The 22,268-nt window shown below is 32.3% G+C and overlaps 7 protein-coding genes across 7 annotated transcripts; 2 read left to right on the top strand and 5 right to left on the bottom strand.

The window, feature by feature from the left end:
• Positions 1–309: 309 nt before the first annotated feature.
• Positions 310–7,799, bottom strand: PPL_04767 (uncharacterized protein; the record flags this gene model as incomplete). Its single annotated transcript, XM_020575664.1, has 3 exons — positions 310–4,845; positions 4,910–7,153; positions 7,242–7,799. The coding sequence occupies 3 exons, from the start codon at positions 7,797–7,799 to the stop codon at positions 310–312; spliced, it is 7,338 nt and encodes a 2,445-aa protein (XP_020434459.1).
• An 861-nt stretch (positions 7,800–8,660) lies between these two features.
• On the bottom strand, positions 8,661–8,798 carry PPL_04768 (uncharacterized protein; the record flags this gene model as incomplete). Its single annotated transcript, XM_020575665.1, has 1 exon — positions 8,661–8,798. The coding sequence occupies one exon, from the start codon at positions 8,796–8,798 to the stop codon at positions 8,661–8,663; it is 138 nt and encodes a 45-aa protein (XP_020434460.1).
• A 1,015-nt stretch (positions 8,799–9,813) lies between these two features.
• PPL_04769 (uncharacterized protein) lies at positions 9,814–10,359 on the top strand (the record flags this gene model as incomplete). The annotated part of the gene is made up of 1 exon (XM_020575666.1): positions 9,814–10,359. The coding sequence occupies one exon, from the start codon at positions 9,814–9,816 to the stop codon at positions 10,357–10,359; it is 546 nt and encodes a 181-aa protein (XP_020434461.1).
• A 1,533-nt stretch (positions 10,360–11,892) lies between these two features.
• PPL_04770 (uncharacterized protein) lies at positions 11,893–13,652 on the top strand (the record flags this gene model as incomplete). The annotated part of the gene is made up of 3 exons (XM_020575667.1): positions 11,893–12,310; positions 12,387–12,641; positions 12,724–13,652. The coding sequence occupies 3 exons, from the start codon at positions 11,893–11,895 to the stop codon at positions 13,650–13,652; spliced, it is 1,602 nt and encodes a 533-aa protein (XP_020434462.1).
• A 213-nt stretch (positions 13,653–13,865) lies between these two features.
• Positions 13,866–15,135, bottom strand: PPL_04771 (uncharacterized protein; the record flags this gene model as incomplete). The annotated part of the gene is made up of 4 exons (XM_020575668.1): positions 13,866–13,928; positions 14,003–14,122; positions 14,182–14,321; positions 14,580–15,135. The coding sequence occupies 4 exons, from the start codon at positions 15,133–15,135 to the stop codon at positions 13,866–13,868; spliced, it is 879 nt and encodes a 292-aa protein (XP_020434463.1).
• A 1,159-nt stretch (positions 15,136–16,294) lies between these two features.
• Positions 16,295–19,500, bottom strand: PPL_04772 (leucine-rich repeat domain-containing protein; the record flags this gene model as incomplete). Its single annotated transcript, XM_020575669.1, has 7 exons — positions 16,295–17,183; positions 17,587–17,795; positions 17,980–18,076; positions 18,167–18,306; positions 18,369–19,171; positions 19,345–19,404; positions 19,437–19,500. The coding sequence occupies 7 exons, from the start codon at positions 19,498–19,500 to the stop codon at positions 16,295–16,297; spliced, it is 2,262 nt and encodes a 753-aa protein (XP_020434464.1).
• Positions 19,501–20,892: 1,392 nt separating this feature from the next.
• Positions 20,893–22,068, bottom strand: PPL_04773 (alpha/beta fold hydrolase; the record flags this gene model as incomplete). The annotated part of the gene is made up of 1 exon (XM_020575670.1): positions 20,893–22,068. The coding sequence occupies one exon, from the start codon at positions 22,066–22,068 to the stop codon at positions 20,893–20,895; it is 1,176 nt and encodes a 391-aa protein (XP_020434465.1).
• Between the last annotated feature and the right edge of the window lie 200 nt (positions 22,069–22,268).

Below are 22,268 nucleotides of genomic sequence, written 5' to 3' on the forward strand. Positions count from 1 at the left end.
TTCTACTGTTTATGTAGAATTTGTTTAAGTAGTAAGTTCCAAACTTTGAATACCAATTGAATTATCTATCTTTAGATAAAAATAAATAAAAATACTTAATTTATACTACAAACAGATTACATTGTTTAATTTTGCAATAAAATAATTATAATTATTAAATAATTTAAACTTCTAAGAGGGAAAACTATTTTCAATATCTGATGATAATAATTTGTATACTTTCAACCTACTACCCAAAACCATCGATTCAACTACTCTAGAACTACAAAAAAAAATACATACATATTTTTATTTTTGTTTTAATAATTTTTAGTTTGTTTTTGGTTGTGAACCACTTAGTACTTCTTGACACCATTTGTAAATAACTAGTTGATTGGTTCTGTGAGCTTCATCCATTACCATTGTGATGAGGTCTTTCTCTTGCATTTGAACTGCCTTGAGATATGCTGATTTGAGTTTATTGCACATGATGCAGACTCTAACGCTGTTACGAGCAGAGTGAAGCTTGGAGATGAATTTCTCTGCGGTCTTGAGTTCCTTCATTTCCAAACAGAGAATTTCAATCACCGACATTGCAATACTGTCCCAGTCGGATGGATCGATAAAGTTTCGAAGATTGTTGAGCACCTCTTCGATCTTGGAGTAGTTCTTCTTTCTTGCCATGGCTGAGAGTGCATTGGTGTAGACGGTTGGCAGTGACAGCTTGTATTCCATCGCCAGCTTGAATCCTAGTTCAAAGTTGTTGTAGATGGTTACTAGCTCTGCCAATTCATTCTTTTCCTTGGCAGATCCAAACATACTGAGTTTGTGAACTGTTGGTGACAGACCTTTCTGCGCATAGAGGAACTTGGACACATCGATTTGGGTTTGCAATTTCTGTATGTACTTGTTGATTTCCAGTTCTGGGAGTACTGCACCTTTTTGAGATTGTCCAAGATGGAAGTAGTGCAATGCTTGTTCCAAATGTTGAAGACGTGATGGGGAGGATGGATCGGCAGTCTCCATGAAGATCTTGATCTGTGTGAGAGCGGCACGTATATTGTCACCCATATACAACTGGAATTCAAACAACATGATATACCACTTCTTCTCGTTCATGATCTTGCAACAAGCCATCAGGTGTTCGTAGAAAGAGTGGAGTGCAGGATCGATCGATTTGATAATCGAAAAGAGTTCCGGTAGAGATGAACTGGCGATTGAACTCATGACAATCTCGTCAAAGAATATCGATGATGAAAAGTTCTCAGACAACACACTTCTCAGTGACAGCTCCAGCAATCCATGTTTCATTAGGAAATTGACATGCATTCTACCGTTTCCATATTTCTTTAAATAGTAGATGGCTTCTTCCAATCGGGCAGGATCGATTCCCATCGATTTGTTGACTGGACTCGATGGACTACCGATCGATTGTTTCAACTTGTTAATACCACTACTGGAGGCAAGTGATTTCGGTGTTCCTTCTGGTAGTGCTCCATTGTTTGGATTGACAGATGGCTGAAGTAAAGAGTAGAAAAGTTGGTCATCTATTTTGGGTGGCGCTTTCTGGTTGGCCAGTGGAATACTGTTCAGCTGATTGAACAAACTACGAAGATTGGAATGATTGGCTGTCGCCGGTGTTTCCAACAACTGGATAATCTGACTGAGTACAACACTACTGTCAACATTGTCGGGTGAGAGTGTTGTAGACGGTGACATTACACGACGATCGCCACTCGAAGACAAACAGTATTTGAATTTTTCACGTGCTTCATTGTATTGACCGAGTTGTATCAGTGTGATACCCCAAGCAACCCAAGCTGGATCCGCTGGAATATTGCACTTGGTCGCCACATCAATCGCCAGCTTTAGACGATCCTCTTGTATCAGTTTATCGCGTAGTTGTCGCGCTTTTTGCATGTCGGACAAGTCAGCCAACGACATGGATCCCGAGCATTTGGAAATGACAAGTGACTGGAACAACTCCACCTTGCCAAGCAGAGTATCGCAAACCGCTACAAACGTAGGTCCTCCACTCTTTGGATCACGCAACAACTGTAGTTTCGTGTACATCAGCAATTGTTGAATCAAGTTGATAATCAAAAGATTATCGTCAGAGTAGGAAGAAGAGAGCAACTCGGACAAGTAGCTGTAAAGATCCAAACATGTGGTGTAGACTTTCTTTTTCGATTCACAGAGATCGAAAAGTGATTTTGCCAAACTTATGCTGGGTGAACGTACAAAGAAATGATTGTGTCGCACCTTTTCATCTTTTACTTGGTCGATGCCAGTCAATACCCATTTCTGTGATTTCAACTTTTCTTTCATTTGATTCGGTGAGCCAATCTTGATGGCATTCTTTGGTGATTCATTACCGAATGCGAGTTTGTGTGATTTCTCAGTTGGTAGACTATCGAGATATTCACTGGACTGAAGGTAATCGTCAACAACCAACAGCTCATTCTTTGCCATGTATCTACCGAACGACAAAGCTTTTCTGGCATAGTAGGCAAGCAGATCGTCGTTCTTCAGTTCCTTGATTTCCGAGAGTAATTTCGATACCAAAGGAATCTTTTCATTCATAACCAACATTTCCAGAATTAGATTGGGGTGGTGAACATAATGTTCATATTCCTTTTGTAGATCGGTTGGTAACACCAAGAGAACCTTGTATCCAGTCTCTTGTTTGGTCAACTCTGCCAGTTTCTCGTCGGACAAAGACAATCTCATGTTGGACAGCAGGAATTGAACGAGGAACAACTTGAGTGATACATCTCGAAGTTTGAGAAGCACAGCCTCTGCAATGGGGATAGACTCTTCGCCAAGTGTCGAGAGTGTTTGAAGTGCCAAGCTGGCGTCGTCCTTCTCCACTAACAAATAGAATAGGTAACTCTCTTCGATTTCATTGCGAATGTTACTCACGGAGAAGAGATCTCTGATTTGACGCGCCAGTTCGTAGTGTTTCGATTCGAGAAGAGAACGAACCATCTTTGTGGGATCACGACGACACAAGTCTTTGACTTCTTGCCACGATCTCCATCGTGATCCACGATCAACATTCAGAATAGCCTGGTATATAAGTAGACACTGGTGAAGATGTGATATCTCATTGGCTTGACTGGATTCTGCAACGTTGGCACGTGAAATCACCAGCATATCAATGGCAACATCGACCTCCCAATTATGATACAGCTCCAGCACCAAATTGATTGCTTTCTCCTTGTCTTTCATTCTTCTCAAATAGATATAGCCTTGTGTTTTATCTTTCATGACCATCAGCTTCAACAACCAATCGGGTGCACCCTCCTCGAGGAATTCATCAGCGATATTCAATGCTTCAATCAAACGGCCGTTCGACACGAAGTGCTGTAGAATCTTAAAGAAGAATGTCTGTTGTTGATGAATCGATTCCGAGTTTTGAATCATGTTGAAACTTGGCATTTCCTCCATAGGAGGTGACAATTTGCTTGTCAGTTCTGAGCGATCTTCCAGTTCTACGTTGTCATACTCGTCGCGCGGCAGGAAAGAAGGGACTGGTCGCTGACCTCCAAAATGACGGTAGTAAAAGGTGTGTGCTCTCAATATCTCTTTAATCCAATTCAATAGAACATTGTTGGGAAGTGCAGTAGATTCCTCCGTTGCATAGAGGAGGAATGGTTCGATGGAATCGACTATGCTAGTGTCCGGTGACTTTAGCATACAGGCGATACAAGACAACAGCTTCGAAGACTGACCAAGATATCTTACCAGATTCATAGAGAGTACATTGTTGTTGGATGATTGCAATCCACCGTTGATATCGGCAATAGCCGGTAGTTGTTGTGTTACCAACGAAGGATGTGTCTTATTGACATAGTAAATTGGTGAATCGATAATCGATGCCTCAGGAGTGGTCGAAGAGAACAGTGCATTGGGTGGACTCTTTGGTGCGGTATGTGAAATCGAGGAAATGATAAAATCAGCCAAGTCAATCTGAAGGAACCGAGCCATCTTTTCTGCCTTCTCATAGTTTTGCTCTTGGAATATAATCTTTTCCATTATCTTTGATGGACTTGTTTCAATGGTCGATAGTAAATTAGCATACTTCCTGCTGCCAATGTTTGTTGGATCCAATTTACTTTCACTTAATTCCTCCATAATTCCATTGATTGACAACAAGTATTTAAAGGTAATTGCCAGTAGACTACCACTACCACTAGCATTACCATTGCCACCACTAGAAGTAATAACCGAACTATTTTCGATGATCTTTGATACACTTTCCATCTTTGATTGATTGTCATTTACATTGTTTTTGGCTGGCTCGTAGACCGATTGGATTAGATGATTGAGTGAGTTGACTAGCACTCTCTTTTTCTTGATGAGTTCTATTCTTTCTTGTGTAGGTAGTCCACTGGTTCCACTGTCATGAACATTCGTTATGATCTGGAGTAGTGAGTGGTCGGTATATTGTTGGTGAAGTGCCAATATCCATTCAATATACTGAAGGTGAGTGTCTGGTTGTTTAGGTGTTGTAATCGATTGAGCGATATTCAATACTTTGGTGATAAGACTGTCTTTAAGTTTAGAACCGAGTACTACATCACACAAAACAGTGAACAGGACATCCTTTGATATACCTTTATGATCTCCGCTCGTTACTGTATCTAAATGACTGGATACATCAGCAGTTGACTGATTCAAACCTGAGAGTACTTCAATGAGATTTGGAATCGATTGGTATTGTGCTACATCCACTTTAATATCCTTTGGTGTTTGGTAATAGTCTAGAATCTTTTGAAGACTTGGATAGTTTGTTCTCATACATATTGATAGTAACGATTGAACTGGCATCAAAATTAATCGCATAAATGACATATTTGGAATCTACAATTTATAAAATATAAGTAAAATATAAAAAAGATGGATGGAAATATATAAATAAACTTACTTTTGACATCACCCAATTGGCAATGGAAACACGATGTTTCAAATTATCTAGATTCGAAGATAATATTTGAATTCGTTCTTTTACCGATTCCTTATGATTATCATTGACGTTTGTAATGTAGGCAATGATCTTTATGAGTGTATCGATGAGCGATGTCATCATAGGCGATGTGATGTAGTATGATTTGTGATCGACTTTTGATTCGAATTGACTGTTGTAGCTGTTGTCAAAGGAATTGAGTGTATCTGTCAGTTCGTCGATGGCTGTTTGGTTCTGTCCAGATGCCAGATGTTTCTTCAGGTTATTGTAGTCTTCGAGTTGTCGTTCGCGTTGCATGGCATCGGCAATGTTGATACTATCGTCGATTCCGAGCAGTGTGCTGTTGGCGAGTGACGGTGTCATCTGATCCTGTTTCAAATCGTGATTCGAAAGGAATATCGAAAGGTAAATCGCTTCAACCAATCCAATCGATACGGTAGAGTCAGAGATACCTCTGAACAGCTGGAAGACATCCTCCATTACCAAGTCGAATTCACTCTGGTCGATGGCAGACTCACGTGTTCGATACTGGAAGAACCGCAGTATACTCTTCATCAAGTAGTAACCTCTTATCAAGTTCATATCGTTCAATTTCTCCAATGCTACCGATGAGAGTTGTTGTTGTTGTTGATCGATGTTGTTGGCATTGGATTTGTTGGACTGTGGATAGTCTGGATCGGATTCCACAAGCTGGAGAATGTCATTCGATGTTATGAATGGCAGACAATCTTTGATGACGTAGATGAATGAGTGTTGATTCAATTGGTTGATAACGGCATTCGATATTTCCTCGACCATCTTTGAGGACGACCCGGTCAAGTCACGGTTGTGGACATCGAACTGACTGTCGCCAACAATGAGACGGTTGCCACCCGGTGAGTTTGGAACAGCGATCATCTTTCCACAGCACCACTCTGACATCTCCACTAGGTATGCTAGCTGGTCGTTGGCATGCAGCAGAGTGTCATCCATTTGCTCACGCTTCACACTTGCCATGAGCTGATTCAGTGCCTTTCGCGACATTATATCCTGTGAGAAGTGATCCCAACACATCAAAACAACCATCGGTAACAAACGACCGAATGGTTTAACAACCAACATTGCATCGTCGAATCTCTTCTCCTTCACCAGTTGTATAGCACTGGTCAGTGCATACTCTAGGAAATGACGGTCATTAACTCTAAGGAAATGGTAATACCAATACCAGAAATCATCTAGATTCTTATTTACTTCGAAATCTTGATTTGTTGTTTGTTGTTGTTGTTGTTGCTGTTGTTGCTGTTGCTGTTGTGGTTGTTGTTGTTTTAATTGTTGATATTGTCTTAATGATTCGAAAACCTCTGAGAATGAAGAGTTTGAATCGAGTTGTAACAGTTGCTCTTCAAACTCTGTGTATCGTTGTAATGGGTACAATGTCCTGTTGGCCAGCAACGATTGGTAAACAGGTAGACGCGACAACGTTGTTGATTTAGTGAAATCCAAGATTGAAGGATCGGTTCTCTGAGTGAACGGTATCTTCTCGAGCAACAAACGATCACCATTAAGATTGGCAGGTTGTTCATAATCTATCTTGTCAACATTCAAATGAGCAATTCTCTGTAATAATCTTGTTAAAACTGTTGATTTTGAACTTTCTATATCTTCTTTACTTTGACTACTATTATTACTATTATTATTATTATTATTATTACTATTATCATCATTAAAATCTATTACTTTTAATAGATTGTATGCTTCTGTATATTGACCGACTTGAATTAGATGTGAGATTATCTCGGCTGTGACTGACTCGAGTTGCGATGACACTGGATACACAGACTTTAATAGTGACAGACCACCGTTGTCGAGACTGATGAAAGGATCGGTCAACTGCTTCAGTAGGTACTTGGCGAGTTCACCATTGCTAACCAATGTTCTCTTGAGTAATGCAAGTGTATTCGACGATAGCCTACTCGATAGCATATTAATCATTCCAGCACCAGTATTACTATTGCTATTACTATTACTATTGTTATTATTGTTGTTATTCCCACTCGTTTGATTCATCAAAACGAAATGGTATTCTCTAAGTTCCTGAATGATAGGTAAAACCGACCGATATTCATTGGTATGCAACATCTGATCCGATATCAAAGTGGAGTACAACAATATAGCAAACTCTAACAACATCAATATTCTTTCACTTATACTTTGTACAAATCCATCCTTTTAAAGTTTTTTTAATTATTTAAAAAGCTTGTTAGTTAATTGTAATGTTATAGTAATAGATAGATAGATAAAAGATATATCATACTTTGTTTAATTGATAGAATTCTATTGCACATAACCAAGAGATATGTGAGGACGATGGAATAGAGTCGGAAGTTAGCCAGGTGGAAGGTGGACCGTTCTTTATTGTATGATGTAATATCGATGAAACCTTGCGAATCATCGATGCTGTAGATGCAGTCGTTGTTGTTGTAGCAGCTGTAATATTGCTGTTGTTGTTATTATTTGTAAGAGTTGTTGATGAAGAAGATGATAAAACATTGATCGATTCTATGCCACTACCATTACCACTGGCATCTTTGTTCGTTGTTGTTGTTGCTGTTGTTATGCTGATGTTTGATGACTGCGGTTGTTGAATCTGTAGGATGAGTGCACGCGCCAACTCAAACTGACCAAGCGATAGATGATTGCATATCAATCTGATAATCTTTGTTTCCTCTTCCTCACCGAGGAATCCGTATCTCAACGATAGCTCTGTGTGTTGATATATATCGTTGTTTTCCACCATCGTCACTGATTCACCGTTGTCGTTTCCATTTATATTTATATTTTCCACATCATTGTTAACACCACTAATATACATATTTTTTTATTTTATTTTATTTTTCAAAAAAAAAATAAATAAAACAACAAAAAAAAGATAAATAAAAATAATATATTACTATAATAAATATAAAAATATTAATGACTAATGATTGCCAAGAAATGATAGTTCATTCTACAATTCCAAATGGAATTAAAAAAAATAAAAAATCAATATTAAAATTTTTCAGATATTTTTTTAAAATGATTTTTATTTCAAAAAGTTACTTTAAATTCACAAAAAGCCAAAATGCACGAATAATATTATTTCTATTATTAAATCTTTACTTATCAAAAAAATCAAAGTTAAGAAAGTTTAAAATCAATAGTTTTAACAAGATTATTACAGAGAATTACATAATTAAAATGTTGATAAGATAGATCATGAATAACCTTTCAATCTAAATGGTGAGCAGTTCGTTGAATGAGAAGATACTATTTACATACGGAATCAACAAGGTTATCGCGTTTTCCTGTTTATCAGCGTCTCCAGCCAATATGACATTTTACTCACAACGAAACAGAGTTTAAAGAACAACTTCGCTCAGACTATTCATTCATAGAGGTATTCGAATCACATGGTGGCGATCGTCTCATTGTTGGCGTCAAATCAGGTCGTAGTCCACATTCCATCGTAACCTGACCAGTTCGTCCTCAAAAATGGCAACAACTCTCATCAGTAGCACTAGAGAAATTGAACGATATGAATTTGATCAAGCTTAAGATAGAGAATTCAAAATGTCAAAAGTAAATTTGTTTATGCGAATAATATCTTAGTATTATATTTGTTATCAATTAAGTTTAATTTATTTTATTTGTTAATATTATATTTTTATTTTTAATTGTAGTTCCGATTTGTAATTTATGAGAATACCATTACAATCGTTGCTATCAATATGTATGGATGATTAGTGTAGTTCATATATATATTGATAGCAACGATTATACTGTCATCAAATTTTTCATTAAAAGTTAATGATAAGGAGGTTGCACGTCTCATATTAATTATTTTTTTGTTGTGGACGATACCAAGAAGTTAGTATGGATAACGAACACCTATGATTCACACATTTTGTTTTAATTTATTAAAATTTATTCTATCATGATGGCATTTTTGCCCCAATATCATTAAAAAAACAAAGAGTTTGTGGTTAACTCTGAAACAATAAAAAATTTTATTTTTAATTTAGCCACCACACACACAAATCAACATCACATAAAAATATTTATCTTAATGATAAGATAATAAAACACCAAAAAAGGAACTTGAAACTGTAATATATTGAAGAGATTTTTCATACGTTGTTTTAATAGAGCAGAGAACTTATAACACGTTTAGTGACAATGATACTACAAATTTACACTCTATTTAACATAGCCAAGCTTGACAAGATTGTGATCGCTGAATTCTAAAAATTGATTTAATTCACTGTAATCATTTTTTTATTATTCATAAAAAAAATGTGTTATTGCTCTACATTAAAAAAGAAATGTTTGCGAAAATAATAATTAGGGTGGGTTTAAAATTTGATCACATGTTACAATTTGTTAGAAAATAACAAGTGATCAAATTTTAATCATAAACAATGAAGAGTATTAATTGGTTAAAATCACTAAAAACTAGGGTTAACAACATTTAATGTATTTTTTATAAAGGAATAGTAACATCTTTATGGTAAAATTTTCGATTTGCCTATTCATCCTCTTAAAATTATGCTATCAAACTATTAAAAACGTAAATTTAAAACTGTTTTACGGAATAACACAAATAACCTTGAAGTTTAATTTAAAAAATGGTGTTTAATGAACAAATAATTAATTAAACTTGAGCATTTATATATAAATAATCACTATTATTTTTGATACATTATCAATCAAAATTTGTACTAGTTATTAAAATTCAGAATAAATATATCCAATTAATTAATTTTTCGATATATAAATATTGTACTTTAAAAATTAATTGTATTAATAATTTTAAATTCCAGATTTCCTTATCTTTATAACATATAAAAATGACTTCAATTTCTCTTAAATCATTAACATTAAACCAACAACTCTTTAAAAAGATTTACTTTAATATCAAAGGAAAACAAAAATCTTCAGCTGAATATAAATTACTTGGACATAATATATACCAATGGCTGTTGTATTACGATCCAAATTACACAAAGAATATTCTCTTAAGCAAATTAATGGAAGATATTGAAGATATTTTAGATACGATTCTGGGTATTTTAGAGTTTATGAAAGCTCCATCCTCACTATTAAGTCATATAATCTGTAATGCCAACAAATTCCTTCGTCGAACTGGAATCATGCACAGTCAATTATTCAACTTATTGCTAACTAGCACCATCGTAACCATAAAGTTCTGGTCAGAGAGCATTCCAATGAGAAATAGTATGTTTGCTGACATTTTCCGATTCGAAGTTAAAGATATTAATGTAATGGAACGCCGCTTCCTCATTGGAATCGATTACAAACTCGCCATTACAGAGAAACAAATAGAAATTTTCTTCCGATTAATGTCAACATCTGAAAAAAAACAATCAAAATAAAATTAAATTTTCCAAACAACTTATTAAATATCTTTTTTAAATTTATATTAATTGATACTAACTATGAGTATTTTAGTTTTATTTGTTGCTCCTAATTTTAGTTGTAGTTGACCTTGCACAACCACACACTTACCTCCCAGCAGGTCAAGAAATGCATTGATTTATTCTGTCATAAAATGGTATGTGGAACCCCAGTTACTATCATCAATATGTTCATATAGGTATCATAGATGGTTCTTCTCATCATCAAGCACCTACATTATCTCTAGATTGCTACAACTGAGAGCTGAACACTTCTGTATTCGGAACGTGCTGTCATTCCATTATCTAGATTACTGTTCCCTGTCATCTGATGTGAAAAATTACTATTTCTTAGTAAGATATAGGAAAATGCCATCTCTTTACACAAATAATGTACTACTTACACTTTATTTACAACTATAAAGACTGAACTAACTATCAGTCTGATGGAGCTGTGAAACAAAACACCCACCACTAATCTTCTGGGGTAGTTGTGGTAACTCATTGTAAACTAAACTTTAATAAATATATTATAAAATCTTTCGAAGTTTTATTTTAAATTATCCTAACATACAACTCGCACTTGTGCCAAAGTGACAGTAATAGTTGAGAGGATAACCAAGTCTGCGGGTTTATTCTCTCAAAGAGCACAATAGAAAGACTGCTGTAACATGTTCGAACTCTGCCGCTGCTCCTAATCAACCCGCTAAGAAAAAAGGCAGATCGTCTAAGAACTCCAAAACTACTACTAATACCACAAATACATTCTATAATTCATCACTTGTATTACATATTGATGCTATTAATGTTAATCAAATAATCGGAGTAATAACATGCTCCAAAGAAGATGACACGAATTGTGACCTATTTGAGATGTTACTATTATTACATTGGAATACCTAAGATTTAAGTGTTTCAAAGCAATTATATGAATTATCTATGATTTAATATACCACATTTAGCATACAGACTTAGAATCAGCCACACTTCTTGTGGGGGCGGGGATTTCAAAAAATTCTTGTAAAATATTAAAAAAAATTGTATCCTTTTATAATTGATCATTCTCTTATTTGATATATAGAAACTGAAAAAATAAATTGAAAAATAATAATTTGTTTTTAATTCTTGACAAATAAAACTCTTTTGTTAAATATAAATAAAATTCTATTTGATAAAAAAATTTCTTTAGCTAATGGTTGTTCAAAATTGTACAATTTAATAAGATGAGTTTTAAATTTAAAAAAAAATTTATTTGTATTAACCAAGTGGAGGTAATTGCCATTACTAAATGATCCGCTTTTCAATGTAAAAGTCACTCCGTCTGGTCCATTTTGCACTGACTGTAAATAAAGCAGTCCTAAATATTATTTAATTAATATTTTTACTATTCCTAAACTGATTAAAAATCAACTATATTTAATTACCATTTATTTTTCCAAAAAAAAAATAAAATAAAATAAAGCTTCTGGTGAAGTATAGGAAAAGAAAGTTAACAGCAATATAAAAAAAACGATGACTATTCTCAACTCTACCACAGCTATTGTGCCCTATACATCTGATATTATTAACAAAGTTGATAGATTCCAAATATGTGACTCACCAAATTGTGGATCTTTCACCGCTCAATCTTGGATTCCCGCTTATATAACTAATATTTCTTCTATCCCAACTCAAGGAGGTATCATTACAGTAAAAGGTATATCACTTCTATCATCACCACCAGGAAGCGCAGAGATCTATTTTCATGACAGGTACTCTCTAAATGAAAGTGATACTAATGCAGATGGAACTGAAATACATTTCAATGCCGATCAGAATATTATCTCTTTAATCTCTGGTCAAAATATTCCAATTTATCTCCAAATAAGTGGAAATCCAACTCTTACTACGACAACTTATTTTTTTAATCAAAAATATTTTTCATTCCAAAGTAAGTTGTTTAGCTTTAGTATATTAGGAAATTATATTAAAATAAATCTAATGTAACTTAAACATTAATTTAATAGCACCAACAATTTCATTGGTTGAATTTAATAAAGATAACAATCAAATTACAATGACTGGAACCAATTTTGGAGTAAATGGAATTCCATTAACATTGACTTCGAATGGTGGAAATTTACAACCAACTCATTTAATTAATAATACTGTTATTGTTTCAAATGTGAATGCTCAAAACTATTCATTCTCTGGTGATTACCAATATGTTTTGAATGTTGGTAGTCCAAATCCAATTTCAGCAACCTATACTCAACAACTATGTATGTATTCATTAAAAACATATCTTATATTATAATGTTATCTATTGAATAATTATTAATCATTCATATTATTATTGTTTAGATCCAGTTGTAACATCAGTAACCTCTACTTCATCATCTGGTGGAACCATTTCAATTTATGGATATAGATTGAATCTTTTCAAACCAAATGCAACTATTTCACAAGTATCAATCCTTGTTGGAGGTTATACATGTACAGTATTGACATTGAACGATCCAAAAAATTCATTTATTGAATGTTCAATGCCAGCAATTCCAAGTGGCTCAAAGAATTATAATTTATCAGTGGTTGTTAACATTGATGGAAAGAACTCCAATAGTGATATATTATTCTCTGCTGATCTTTCAAATGTCAAAGAAGTATCACAAGATAGCGGAAATACAATTATTATTGGTTCATCATTTGATAATGATACAAAATCAATAATATTACATTTCAATGGTAGTACTCCAATGTCACCGATCTCTGGTTCCAACTCGATGTTAACATTTAAATTTCCAACAAACACACCATCTGGATTATACAATGGAAACACACTGACCAAATTCAACACATCACCAACTGTTCCATTTAAGATAACAATACAACCATACATCACATCAATAACATCACCACCAACACAAGGTGGAATTGTAACAATCAGTGGTCAATATATGACTTCCAACATCCAAGGAAATGAGAATATCACTGTGACTATTTATGATACCAAATCTAATCTTAACACTCCATGTTCAAATGCAACGAGATTGAACAGCACCAGTGTGACCTGTATTGCACCAGAAGGAAGTGGAACATCCGCTTATTTGCAACTTCAATTGAATGGTATCAGTTCAACTGTAATGAGTGGATTGAGTATGGTCTACCAATCACCTAAAATACTATCGACCACTTCAGAATCACCATACAATAGTGGAATGATAAGCATCTATCGAACTAATTGCAAAACTTATCTATTTTTCTTGATTTTATTGTTATTATTATTTATTTGAAATGTATTTAGAAATAATTTGCTTGATATGTTGTTTGTGAAAAAACATTATCAAGCAAGCAATTATTTGCTTAACACAAAAATAAAATTACAAGATGAAATTAAATTTAGAAAAGGGTGATTCCTTTAAAGATTACCATAATAAAGATACAAATTCACACTGCTGAGAACTATTGAATTTTAGTGATGATTAATAAAAAACAATCTACCAACCTCAAGAAGTGTTGGCAAATGGATTCTGTGGGTAGTCTGGTATTTGATTTGGCAAATCATACTCCTTTTTTTTTTTTAAACAATGTTGATAGTTGTTAATATAATTATTATTGGTTTTACACTCGTTACCTAACTTACATCTTGAACATATCGAGCTATAAGGACTAGTTTTTGAATGATTTCTTGGGGATTGGCAGTTGCTTGATTTCTCGTACATCTATAAAGAAGTGTCTGTAAATCCGTAAGTTTATCATATACCTAAGAAAAAAAAAGTAAATATAAGAGATAACCAACAAATTTCCAAGGAAATAGCATACATTCTCCCAGATTTCATCTTCCTCCCCTCCACTCAAATTATTGTTGTTGTTGGGGCGTACTCCAGACATATTAATCAATCTTTTAATTATGTATGTAATTGACGAACAGTTATAATAAATTTCTGTTAAAATAGTAAGTTCTTTTATTAAAGAAACAAATATTTTGTTATTGGTATGAATAATACTATTAATTAAAATTTTTATCTGATCATTGATCTCATTCAAAAAAAATCCCCACACACTACGAAGCATAAAAATGGGGTTAAAAAATTATTAAACAAAAGAAAGAAATATTTTATTATTAGAGAACATTAACAAAAAATTTTATTTGAAATTCTATTTAAAATTTTAAATTTCTATTTAAAAAGGAAGAGGATCTTGTTATTGAGCATTGTTACTTAAGATTGAGGAGGTTGGTGATGAAACTGTTGGTGTTGTAACTGGTGAATTTATTTTGATATTATGGTTGTAGGCAGATAGTGTTGGCCATAATTTATTATCTATAAATGATTTCAAGTACTGACTGATATTTTTCTCTGTGACTGCAAGGTCGTATCCGATTGCATTTAGAAAACATATCTCCATCATATTGATATCTTTAAGTTTGTATCTGTTAAAAATTTGGGCAAACATATAATTTTTGATATGAAGGTTCTCTGTCCAGAATTTCATAGTAACAATGGTGCTTATTAGTAACACGCTAAATAGCTGGTCGTACATGATTGTTGCTCCTCTAAGGAATTTGTCGGTATAAAATATTACTATACGCAATAGAGATGGTTCAACTCTCATGGTCACTAAAAGAGATAGAATATTATCTAAAATCTCTTCTATATGTTGCATGATCGAGAGATTATTGTTTGTGTAATTTGGATCGAGATCCAAAAACCATCTGTACACAACTACTCTAAGTAAGGAATATTTGCATTCTGGTTCATATAAAATTCCATTCATTTCATTGTAAATTCGAGTGAACCTTAGAAGGTATACTGGTAGTCGAGGAGATGACATTTATATTTTTATAGAAATTTTGTACTGTGAAATAAATTAAAAGTTTTTTAACAATAATTTATAATTTAATAAATAAGAGTAAATTTAAGTTGATTAAATTTATGATCCAACAATGATCATACATATGCAAAAATAAAAAACATAAATATATAATAAAAAAAATTGAAATGAATTAATAATAAATTGAAAAGTGGTAAGTTGATTAAGATTAATTTTTCTCTATTATGAAGTTACACACCCAACACATTTTAAATTTTACTTCAAGGTTATTTGTAACACTGTATCATTTATACTTTTAAAACATTTGATTCTTTTAAAAATATGAGGACAAAATTTTAAGATGATAAAGAGACATTAATTGTCAAATGGACAATTTTTACAATAGATTTTATCTATTCTGGTTTAAAAAAATAGATCAATAAGTATTTTTATTTGCCCTAGTATAGTGATATGAGATCACATGTACATTCTAACAAATAGTAATTATAACTCACACTTAATAAATTAATATATTTGCTCAATAGAGTGAATTTTTAGAACTAAGCTATCACCATCTTGTCAAGCTTGGATAAGTTCAAAAAATAAAATTAGTATCACCACTAAGTAAGAAATTTTGTAGTATCATTGTTACAAAAGTATGTTTTAAGTTGTCTGCTCTAATAAACAACGTATGAAAAATCTCTTCAATATATTACAGCTAGAAGTTCCCTTTTTTGGAAAATGATAAAACATTTTGGTGTGATGTTGATTTGTGTGTGGTTAACTCTGAAATTAGTATTATTTCATAAAAATTATTTAAAATTTTACAGTCAACTCTTTGTGTAAGTACTGTCATGGTCATCTAAATGCAATCAAAATAAAGAGGTACCTCTAAAGAATACAACCTCAATAAAAAAGAAACAGTATTATTATTATGACTCATGATGCTATAATTCAAAAGCAGTAGATTGTTTCTTGTTGTATTGTTAAAGTGAATTTTGTCATATGAAATTACAATAGTAATAAAACATACAATTCAGGAATATTTACTATCTTATGAACAAATGTTTTGATCACAAAATTTATTTTGTAGTTGGCTTATAAAATTATGATCTAACATTAATCAATTATTGTTAATGTGAAGTATCAATTCATTGGTAACATTGTTTTTAAAGTATGATGGCTCCGCAACATTCTTGTAGAACTCCATTTCCTCTTGTTCATTGATGAAATCTTCTTCCTCAAGATCTTGATTGTATAAACCTAGCTGTGTGATGTCTTGTTCTTCTTCTTGTTGTGACTGTTGGTTTAATTGCAACTGTGAAAGTGATGTTTGTACAAATTCATCTATACTATTATTATAATTGCTACTGTTGTTTAATTCATTTGATAAGTTGTTATTATTGTTGTTGTTCGTTTGATTATTCTTGGTTGGGGTAATAATTGTTGTGTTATTCAAAATATTGTGTTCGATATGATTACTAACGATGTCATTGTAATGACTATCATTATCTCCAATATCAGTGTGTTGTTGCTGTTGATTTAAATAAAATATTGGCTGTTCGAAACTTGTGTTTGGTTGTTGTTGTTGTTGTTGTTGTTGTTGTTGTTGTGGATTAGGTGGTTTGTATGGCGTAAATGGTTCATATCCAAACTCAGAGTCTGAGTGGTATTGGTGGCGATAAAAGATTGGCTCTGATGCGTTTAGTTTTGGTGAATGATAATAGTAGCTGCTATTATTATTGTTGCCATTGTTGTTACTATCAACTGTGTAAGGTAAGTGTTGTTGCAACGACGCATACGATGTAGACGACGAGATCTTTCCTGTTGATAAACTCAAATGACTATTGTTGTTGCTGCTGTTGCTATTGAACATTGGTGTAGGTGAAGTTGGTTGTTTTTTCTTATCTTTTGGTGGATAGGTGAACGTATTCATCATTTGTTGTTGTTGCTGTTGCTGCTGTTTGAGTTGTTGTTGCTGTTGATGTTGCTTCAATAACATTATAATCTGACTGTTTGATAACAAGTTTGAACTTGGACGGGGTGGAGATGGCTGTTGGTAGGATTGTTGTTGTACAGGAGGATCGGTTATCAACTGAATCGTTTTGGACACTTGAAAATTGATGGACGTCGACTTTAGCGGGTTACCCCAGAGTTGTACACGAGTGAGCAGTGGATATGCAGTGTGGTAGATATTGCCAATGTTCAGTAGGTTCGAAATGGTGTTGTTGCACAATGATAACTCAACCAGCGATTTGAAACATCCATTGATTGGAAGTATTCTATCCCATTGATTTCCACTTAGATTCAATAATCTTAGACTGTTTTGTTTTGTTTTTTAATAGTTTGATAGTAGATTGTTAGTAAATGCTTTTACATTTTGTTATTAAAATACAAGGTTGTTTTTGATATTACTTTGGAATGGTTGATAATGATTCCATTGTATTTTTTTGACCCAAATGATTGTATTCGAGATTAAGAGTTTCCAGTGAGACAAACTCTGCCAGCGATTCAGGAAGTGTTTTGATATTATTAAACGAAAGATTCAGACAAACTAGCTTTGGAATTTTCATCAAACCGGAAACATGATTTGAATCAATAAGATTATGTGATAAATCTAATTTCTAATTAAATAAATACATAAACATATTATATGGTTAGAATCTCTTGTCGTCGTTGTTATTCAATCATATTAAAACAATAACAATAATAATGATTATTTATCAATATTCAAATTTCAAAATTCTCATTAAATATTTATGAGAAATGATAAAAGATTGATAGATTAATAAAATAATTAATACAAACAGTTAAATTAAAGAATCCATTATGATCAAGATTTTGAATGAAATTATTCGAGAGATATAACTCATTAAGATTTGGGAAAATGGATAGTGAATTGAATCTTGATTATGATTAGATAGCAAAGTAGGTGGTAAAAGTAAGTTGGTAAGTGAATCGATGATTAATTACTATAATGAATATGAATACATACTGTACAATGTTATTATTTAAATCAAGATAATTTAATTTATCGAATAGTTCAAATCTATTACTATTCACTTTTTGTATTTTGGAATTTGGTAACTCTAGTGCAACAACATTACAAGGTTCTTTGGCATTTGATTGCTCCATCTAAAAGTGCGAGTTTTTCTGTTAGTTTGGTTTAGTTTTATCTTGATCAATGAAATGCTTACAATAAATTTATAATCGAAAACTTTGGTGGTTTCAGAACTGTTGTGGTTAGGATATCCACTAAAAGACGGTGCTTTTCTTATTTTCTGACGAGAGGACGGAGCGGATGACGACGATTGTAACGGTGCTTGGTTAGTAGTTGGAATGAACGGTGGAGCTGACATTGATGTTGAATAGATATTGCTGTTCAGATGAATCGGTGTGTTATTGGCTGTGTTGCTTAATGAACATACACTCTTTGAGTGTGTCAGTTTAGATTTGGGTGTTGTTGTTGTCGAAGACGATCGTTTGCTATTACTATTTTTTGCTGATGATGATGATGATGCTGATGAAGATACAGGTTGTGATGAAAGTGATTGTTGTTGTAGTTGGATTGGTATATTTCTTGTGGGTGTTTTTGATGATGTTGAAAATGATGAAGAAGCCGAGGACGACGCTGACGACGATGATGAACTTGTAAAGATTGGCAGTGAAGGTTGTCTTTTTAAAGGATGTGATGGTGATTGTGATTGTTGTTGGAGTTGTTGCTGTTGCTGTTGGAGTTGTTGTAGTTGATAATATTGTTGTTGGAGTTGTTGCTGTTGTTGTTGCTGCAGTTGTTTCTGATACAATTGTTGTTGTTGCTGTTGTTTTAAATGTAATTGATATTCAGAGTTGCTGTTGAAAGTAAAGGGACTGTAGTTCTCTGTGGTGCGCTCATGGTGGAGTTCAGTAACATGGTAGTTATAAGGAGTAGACAACGAAGAAGAAGTGTAGTTTCCGCTATTGTTTCCACTGCTTATTGACATCATATGGTCGAACAGCACTAATAATATTATGTATGTAGGTTTGTATCAAAGTTAATGATTCAAAAAGAAAAAAAAAAAAGGTTAAGAACGTTAGTTATTTTATTATAAACAACATCAAAAAAAAAAAACCACCACAAATCTTCATCAAAAAAAACTAAATAAAAATAAAATAGAATTTCCAAGTATATACAAATATATTTAGGGGTGGTCAACACTTGATCTTTTGGATGTTGTTTATGATTACATGATTCTTCAAAAAAAAAGTAGTTTGATTTGACTTACCTAGATTTTTGTTAAATTTGGTCAGAGGTGGTGAAGATGAAGGTGAAGTTGTAGTTGGTTTCATTGTTTGTTTTGTTTGTTCTTTTTTTCTTTTTCTTATACTAGTTAGTTTATGATATATATTACTTTTATATTGATACTATATATGGTGATTATATGCTTGATTATTGAAAATAAAAATAAAAAAACGAAAATGTTATTTATTGTTGTGTATTTGCTGCTATCTATTATTATTATTGTCTATTTAACCTCTTCACTCATTCACTCAACCCACCACTAAAGCTTGAACCACTACGTTCGAACGCCACAGCTTAGTTGTGCTCGTTGTGTGCAACTTTCAAGCTCCACTTGAATGTTGTTGTTGTTTGGTGATAGGATAATAATCAATTTTCAGATCTGATGATCATCAAATGATTGAAACAACAATGAAATGAAACGAAACGAAACGAAACGAAACGAATGATCTTAAGATGTGCTAATTAATTAACTGTGTCAAAAACCAACAACAAAACACCTTGTTACCCTTTTAACAATAAAAATAAGTTGGTTTTATGTTTAAGTTTTTTTTTTTTTGTTTTTGAAAAAATAATAAATTATTTAACTTTTTTTTTTTTTTGTAAAGTAACAAGGTGGTAAGTTTGTGTCCAATGGATAATAATACTAAAGTTTTCTAAAAATGATAGGATAGATAGATAGATAGATAGAAAGATAAATAAACTAACTAAAATAACTAATAAATAAATAAATAACTAACGAATCTGCAAAGTTCGAAAAGACGAGTTTTGAAAGTCACAAATTAACAAAAAAAAAAAATATGAGAAAAACACCGAAACCTATTATTATTATTAAATCTGTATTGTTGGATTGGGGTATGGCATAGATAATAATAAAGTACTAATAATATAATATTGTAAAAGTTTATAAATGTGAAGTGAATATATATAGAGAGAAGAATTATTTGATTGATTAACTAGTTTGTTAAATAATTTTGAACGTCGAACAATTATTTCTTTTACTAGTAAGTAACTCTTTGATTTGATTATGTTGTTTTGCTATCTTTTTTTTTTTTTTATGTATATGATTATATGTTATATATATAATTGTTTGTTTTGTTAATTAAATATGTTTTTTTGAAGTAAAACAAAAATTAAATAAAAAAAAACAAAAAAACAAAACCAATAATTTAATTTAATTTGGTTTTTATGCATTGTTTTTGACTACAAAATAATAATCATCAGAAAGTGTTGATGCATCAATCGAATCACATATTGTTTTTTTTTTTAATTTCGAAATCTACAAAAAGGTTGATTGTTTTCAACATGCAAATGAAGATGTAATCTAATATAAATCATTTTGATCGAAAAATTTTAATATTGTTAAAGTATGGAATTGAAATAACTCTGTTTTTTTTTTTTCTTTAATATGTATATTACAGGGTTTTATTATAGTATGTTACTTATTGAGCTGTTGTTACATTTATTGGTATATGCATTGGTGTTGGAGGACCTGTTGCTATTGTTGTTATTTGTTCTAATTCTTGCGATACTGGCGACAATGCTGTTTGTATTTGTATTGGTATTGGAATATCAGTATTTTGAGTAAATCCAATATTTGGAATATGTTGTTGTTCAATGTTTTGTTGATTGTCTTGTTTATCATTATTATTATTATTATTATTATTGTTGTTGTTGTTATTATTAAAAAGTAGAAAAGGTATAGCTAATGAGTTGAAAACATCAGGTTGATCTCTGTGTATGTGATGTCCACCGATGACAATGTCCAGTTTTGCGCTTGGTATTAGCTGTGCCATCCTATCTAGTTGTACTTTTGGTATGTGTGAATCTGATGCACCGATGATCAATGTCGATGCACTGATATCACTGATAGTCTTCCACCAATCTTCAGAGGTAGATCTCAACTGTTGAAAGATAACCGATGTCATCTTATAATCGAATCCTCTCCACAATGCCAGAACAATTGATTTTAACATTGACATTGATATTAATTTTAATGGTTTTGTTAAATTATTATCATTTTCATTATTATTATTATTACTACTACTATTATTATTGCTATTATTGATATTATTAAAATAATGACCTGGTGCATCTTCAACTATTAAACGTCTAACTCTGTTTGGATATTTCGATGCTATTATCAATGAGAGGTGACCACCTAGTGAATGACCGACCAAGTCTATGACACCGATGTTAAGAGCATCCAAAAGAAGTACTATATCATTTGCCATTGAAAGTAGATTGTAATCTGTAGATCTACTACTCTTACAATGTCCACGTAAATCTGGCACTAAAAACAGTTTCCTCTTTATATCTGTACTCTTATTCTTCTTGTTATTCTTTTCGATTGTATTTAATATTGATTCAATAGTTTGTAACCATGTTAAACTTGCACTCATCATTCCATGTAACATTACAATAGGTATATTATTATCATCATCATCATTAATACTATTATTATCATTGTTATTTGTAATACTACTTATTGTATCATTTTCTTCAATATAATTATTATTATTATTATTTCTGATAATATTTGTTCTATAACCAATGATAATCTTCTCACTATTGGTATGTTGTATTTCAATGAATTTTAAATCATTGAATAACTCCATCTGTGATTGACACTGCAGTATTTGTTTCTTCTTTAGATACTGATTAATGAATATGTTAAATTTAAATATATTTGTACTAAATAGATTATATAAATAAGTTAAAATAACATTCATCTATTCACTGTTCAAAATTGTATAAATAAATATTTCTTTATTTTTGATATTGCCTTTATGAAATGGTGATGAATCAGCACATATCA

Source organism: Heterostelium album (genome assembly GCF_000004825.1).
Source record: "Heterostelium album PN500 unplaced genomic scaffold PPL_scaffold4, whole genome shotgun sequence".
Classification (NCBI taxonomy): domain Eukaryota; phylum Evosea; class Eumycetozoa; order Acytosteliales; family Acytosteliaceae; genus Heterostelium; species Heterostelium album.